Below are 5,957 nucleotides of genomic sequence, written 5' to 3' on the forward strand. Positions count from 1 at the left end.
GAAGGATCCAGAGGGTCCTAGAAACCTATAAGAAGACCATCAAGGCTGGTGGATCTGGACCCAGGGGGGATCTGCTCAAACTACTGTACTAACCAAGGACAATGCATCTAGTAAACCCAGACCTCTATTCAGACCTAGCCAATGGACAGCACATTCTCCACAGGGGTGTGGAGAGCAGAGACTGAGTCTAACAGAAACTCTGGTGCTCCGTGTTTGGCCACTTCCCCTTGGTGGGGAGGCCTGGTGAGCACACAGAGGAAGGGTAAGCAGGCTACCAGGGTGAGACCTGATAGGCTGGGATAATATGGTGGGGGAAGAGGTCCCCTTCTGTCACAAACCTAGGGGAGGGGAATAGGATGAAAGAGGGAGGGAGAGGGGGAACAGGAAGATACAAGTGAGGGGATAACAATTTAGATGTAATCTGAATAAATTACTTAAATTATATATATATATATATATATTTTAAAAAGACAAGACGGGAGCTGGGTGGAGGAACTAGGACTTTATTGCAGTTCTCAGATTTGCCCAAAACACCTCCTGCTGGGCTTCATCCAAGGGCCACTCCAAGTAGGTCTTGGTGTTCATTATCCTGCGCAGTTTGCAGAAGCGCTGGGGGATGGCTTTCTTCTCAATGCGCTCCAGCAAAACCAGGATGGCCGCATCGTTGCTCTCATCGAAGAGCCTGAAGTGGGAGAAGTCCAGTTCGTACTTGCACCACTCGCTCCGGACGAAGTTCTCAGAAAGCACGAACACGGTTTTGTGGCTCTTTTCGATGGAGTCGATGATGTTGTCAATGATCCACTTGCCGGGTACGAAGTCCCGCTTGTGGAGACACAGCTTGAAGGGCGGGTCAGAGTTTTCCAGCTGCTGGACCATGAGGTTCTCCACCCAATAGGAATCCTGCTCGCTGTAGGAAACAAAGGCGTCATAGCAAACGTCCCTGCAAGGACCTCTCTTGGGCTTCCTCTTGGCCTGAAGCCACGCCCACATCATTCGCAGGTACCAGAGCCCGTGAAAATGGTGGCACAGGCCGCACACGAGCAGGATCAACACGAGTAGAGCGAGGCAGATGCCACACACTACGGCAGCCTGGTGGCACTCCAAGACTGAAGGCCGGGCGTCCTGAACCCTCTGGCCTTGCAGGCGGGGAGGAGAGTCACACAGGTAGCTGTCTGGCCAGTCGACCAAGACCTGGGCCACAGCTGGCCTCTCCAGTGTGAAGGACAGAAACTCGCAGGAGCAGATGAAGTGGTTGTCTCCTGCTTCCAGAGTCCCCAGGTTGGGGAAAGAATCAAGTTGGTCTTTAGAGAAAGTGCTTATTGCGTTCTCTCTGATCTTCATGACCAGTAACACAGGGAACAAGGAGGCATCTGGGAGTGTCTTCAGCTTATTTCTAGAAATATAGAGCTCTTGGAGCAGAGGCAAATACAAAGAAAACGAATCGAGATTGTTGTTACTAACGTCCAGCACCTCCAGTGTCTGGGGAATGCATGCTTTTATGACCTGTATCCTTGTACTAGACAAGTTCAGGAAGCGCATCTTCGGTGGCCACTGACAAGTGTCGGGCATAGGATGAAAACTGTTCCTGCTAATATCCAGCGCTGTCAGGTTTTTCAGAGTCAGCAAAATCTCGCCTGTTTTTTCTATTGATCTCAAGTGATTCTGGCTCAAAACTAAGGTCTGCAGAGCAGGCCAGGCATCCTCACAGGCTGAGTTTTTCAAATATTCTTCAACCATCAAATTTTCACTGAGGTCCAAGAATTCTAATGATTTCAAATGCTGGGAAAACAAACAAGGAACCAGAAAAACCTTACTGTTCTCTACTGTGATTCGCTTAACTTTCTTCAGGAGGGAGTATACAGCGCTCAGATCATAAAATAAGTAGAAATTGGGGATGTGCAACCTCCTTATCGTCACTGTTTCCACTTTACCTAGCTCCCTCACAATGTCTGACTCCGATGGGTGGAAATCCCCAACTCCATTGAGGGTGCAGTCGTCAAATTCTACCTCCAACAGCTCCGGAGTGTAAGGCAGCAGCTTCAGAAGTTCATTAAAACTTTTGTCAGTGATAGCCGCACTTCGGAATGCTAGCTTTTTCATCGGGGACGTGGTTTCATCTGCGGACAGTTCTGAAAAGTGGAAGCTGTTCAAGCTAGTGTCTCTCACTTCTAAATATGTCACAGAACTCAGAATATCGGGCAAAACCTGCAGCAGGAAAGCATGCTCCCTCAGGTGGAGGGTCAGGTGACGGAGGTCTTGAATCGGCCTTAGACTGCTGGGCTCATAGTTCTGGAGACCTGGTGCTTTAACTTCAAGTTCATCGAGAGAAGTCAACCCAACAAAATCTATTCTCCTGATCCCACTGAAGGCGACAGCATTTCCTACCCTGAGGGTTTGTAAATTTGTGAGGTTGGAAAACAGTGACGTTTCGCCCAGTGTCCTATAAGGATTTCCCATTAAGTTTAAGTATTTCAAAGAGGAAAGGGGCCTGAACCAGGAGGAAGACAAGTTAGTTAAGTGATTATTGGACAAGTCCAAGTGTTCAAGACTGCCCAGGGAACCAAAGGCGTCGTCCTCTATTGAGTTGATTCCGCTGGACTCCAGCATCAGAGCCTGGAGGTTCACACACACCCGCAGGTCACCACGGCCAATGTAGGTGATCTTGTTGTCAGATAGGTCAAGGCTCTTCATGGCTGCTGTGAGTCCTGAGGGTATAGACGTGAAAGACCTGGAGCGGCCATCACATACACCAGCAGCATCACATGACAGGGGCTCTGGAGCAGAACAGCCTTCCTTCAAGAGGCCTATCATGGCCACCACAGTCCAGAAGTTCCAAAGGGCAGGTAGCATCCTCCCAGATTTGACCTTAAAGCAAAGGAAGCACATGTGAGTGAGTGTGCCTGATGATGTGTCATGATTTTTACTCTTGTGTCTCAATTACTGGAGGGGGCTAGCGAGGTCACAGAAAGGCCCTCCAGAGTTTAGTTTATACTCAACAACAAAGAACAAAGAAAGGCACAGAGGAATGGGCGAGCAAGTAGTTAAAGAAATGAGTAGACGTGGCCGTGTGGGTTTCTAGTCACCGGCTCCTGTTGCTAATGCTCATTAAGCCTGTCTCTTCCTTGGCTCATTGCTCCCTTGGCTCATGATCACACAGGACTCAACCGCCTTTCTCATTGGACACATGAACCAAATGAAGGTCTAGAACCAGCCTATTTTCTGACCAGAAGACCGTCTCGTGCCCACCGACGCTGCCTTGTTCTTACTGCTACCATACCAAAGGGATGTTTGGAGCCCTGCGCAGAGGGACCCAGTGGTTTGCTGAGTTGAGGGCCATCAGGCCATCCGAACCTTCTCTTCCTGCAGAGTTAAGTCCAGAAAGCCGTGTCCAATGCCAGATGGGCTACTTAGATGAAAGTGAGTAAAGGAGCTTCGTTGACTTTGCGAGTACCCTTTCATGGGAGAATCCAAACACTTTTTTTTCCCCTAGCGCACCTATAACTGTAGCTCTTCCATGCAACCACATGCCATTGTTGTGTGTACTCAGCAAGGTAGCACAACGATTTTCCAAAATACTTTTTACACTTATTTGTTGTTGGGGGAGGGGCACACGTGTGCGGCAGCACAATCGTGGAAGTCAGGGAGCATTTGAGGAAGCCAATTCTTTCTTTCTTTCTACCATGTGGATTCTGGAAATTGAACTCAGGTCATCAGGCCTGGTGGCAAGCAGCACTTTATTGTACATGTATGAGTGCATGAGTGCTTTGACTGAATATACACATGTGCACCGTGTGTATGCAGTGCCCTCAGAAGCCAAAAGAAGGCATGAGACCCCCCTATAACTGGATGGGTGTTGGGAACTGAACCCAGGTCCCCTGAGAGAGCAGCAAATGCTCTTCACTTCCAATAATCCATCTCTCTATCCACAACAACTTTCTTTTGATAACTGGTTGTGTGCATTTTCCCTTTCGATTTTTAGTGTCCTTATGAAATGTATCTCTTGAAATCAGCTGGTGATGAGCCTAGGGTGTAGCTTGTCAGTAGAGTGCTTTGCTAGTGTGCAGAGAAGACTTTGTTTGATCCACAGCCCTGAATAAATAGGGCACATCGGTGCATGCCTCTGACCCCAGCACTCTAGAAGTAGGGACAGGAGAAGCAGTAGTTCAAGGTCCTCCACAGACACTGGTGGAGTTCAAGGCCTGCCTATAAGGCACTAGACCATCTCAAAAAGATAAACCAGCAGATAATATCTAGGTTGTAGCTGTGTAGTGTCTTTTCTGACACTATTAACCTGATCATTTAAATGAAGTCTATCTTATTCAATATAATTAATATTTTGAGGCTTCCAATCATTGCATTATGAACTTTCTAAATTTTGTGTTCTCTCTTGACTTTAAACGTGTAGGTGGTTTTTCATTGGGCATTTATCAAGTTAAATGTTACTTTACTTATAAATTTAGAAGTTAAAAAAAATAACTGGTAGCTTAGAAACTTCCAAAATATATTGTCAACATCTGGCAATTTTTATAAAAATTAATTGAAAGTTTAAGGGGCAAGTGTTCTTTGCTTGGAACAGAAAGAAACTTCGAATGTGGTGAAATAAGACATTTTTCAATAGTCATGATTTTTGCTATTTCCCTTTGTGGGAAATAGTGAACCATTTGTTCTTTGCTAAAGATTTGGTAGCGTAGGCAAGACTTTCCAGTCAGATCAAAATCATCCAGCAAGCTGAGCATTTTACACCCAAAATAATTTCTCCCTTTGAAACCAGAAAACCCTTTTCCTGACATCTAAAATGTAAACACGAGCTTCTCCTTTATGGAACTGAGCTGGCTTCATAAGGGGACCCACGGAGACTCCTTATTCAAAGAACTCCCTCAGTAAGTTCTAACCAGAGCTGCAACTCTGCAACTTCATTTCCAGAGATGAAGGAAGGCAGAGCAGTGAAGCCCCTACACGCAGAAGCAAGATCTCAGCTGGAAGAGAACAGTCTGCACCTTCTCCCGCGCGACATCTTTTCATCCGCTTACAGATCTCAGAGAATGTGTCCAGCCTTCACAGCCTCCTAGTCTGAAACAGTGATTGCGGACACACCTCCTGCGAGTGAAGAGTGAATGCCTGCCTTTACGAGCCAGGACAAGAGAGGCTGAGGACAAGAGAGGGTAGCCCTTAGCCCTTTCCGGGAAGGCTGGGACAGCGCCACCGTCCCCAGGAGAGTACCAGGGCTCAGGGACACTACAGGGGCTCCTCTCTGCCACCCCGAGGCCAGGGAGGCTGCAAAGACGCCAGTCACACAGCCGCGGGCTCCACAGTGGCAGCAGCTCTACCGGTGCCCCTCTACTCTCTGGGTATCCCTTTTTCTTTCAGGCACTGCAGCCAGACACACCTGTTCCCAAAGTTAAAGCAGGGGCCACTGCCGGAAACTTCTGTCACCAAAGCAGAACCGCCTGGGTGCAGGTGCATCGCGGTGGGAACCGAGGCCCCGCACCTGCAGGGCCACAGCGGCCGCCCCGACGTCCCTGGCCATGGCTGGGAAGTAATGCAGAGACCCCGCAGCGGGAACGACCGACCTACCTGGGAGACCTCCAGCAGCCGCTCCCGCACCCTCTGGCTACCTGGGTCCCTGGCTGGAGAGGACCGGGAAGTGCGGGAAGGGGATGTCCCCAGTCCAGGGCCAGAACTTCCCGGTCGCCAGCACCGCCCAACTTGAGACAAGCGCCGCCCACAAGGGTCTGTCTGCGCGGGGAGCCAAGCGTGGCACCAGAAGTTGGCAGGAGCAACAGGGCAGGGAAAACAGAACTGAGAGGCCAGAGGCTCCGTGTGGGATTCCCCAAGTGACCACCGAGACTGGGCAATCAAAGTGAAAGTTGAGCATCCTACTGTAAGGTTTCTGGCAGAAAGAAGATATTCTAAGGAGACACATTCTCCCTTTGGTTATTGGAATTCTTTCCAAGTGT

The 5,957-nt window shown here is 48.9% G+C and overlaps 1 protein-coding gene across 1 annotated transcript; it reads right to left on the reverse strand.

Annotated features, from left to right (window-relative positions):
* Positions 1-490: 490 nt before the first annotated feature.
* Positions 491-5,715, reverse strand: TLR2 (toll like receptor 2). Its single transcript, XM_084768389.1, has 2 exons — positions 5,575-5,715; positions 491-2,865 (listed from the first exon to the last, which is right to left on the reverse strand). Exon 2 carries the CDS (start codon positions 2,848-2,850, stop codon positions 496-498), a length of 2,355 nt encoding a protein of 784 aa, XP_084624515.1. The 5' UTR covers positions 2,851-2,865; positions 5,575-5,715; the 3' UTR covers positions 491-495.
* Positions 5,716-5,957: the final 242 nt, after the last annotated feature.

This window comes from Acomys minous (assembly GCF_964271855.1).
Source record: "Acomys minous genome assembly, chromosome: 19".
NCBI lineage: Eukaryota > Metazoa > Chordata > Mammalia > Rodentia > Muridae > Acomys > Acomys minous.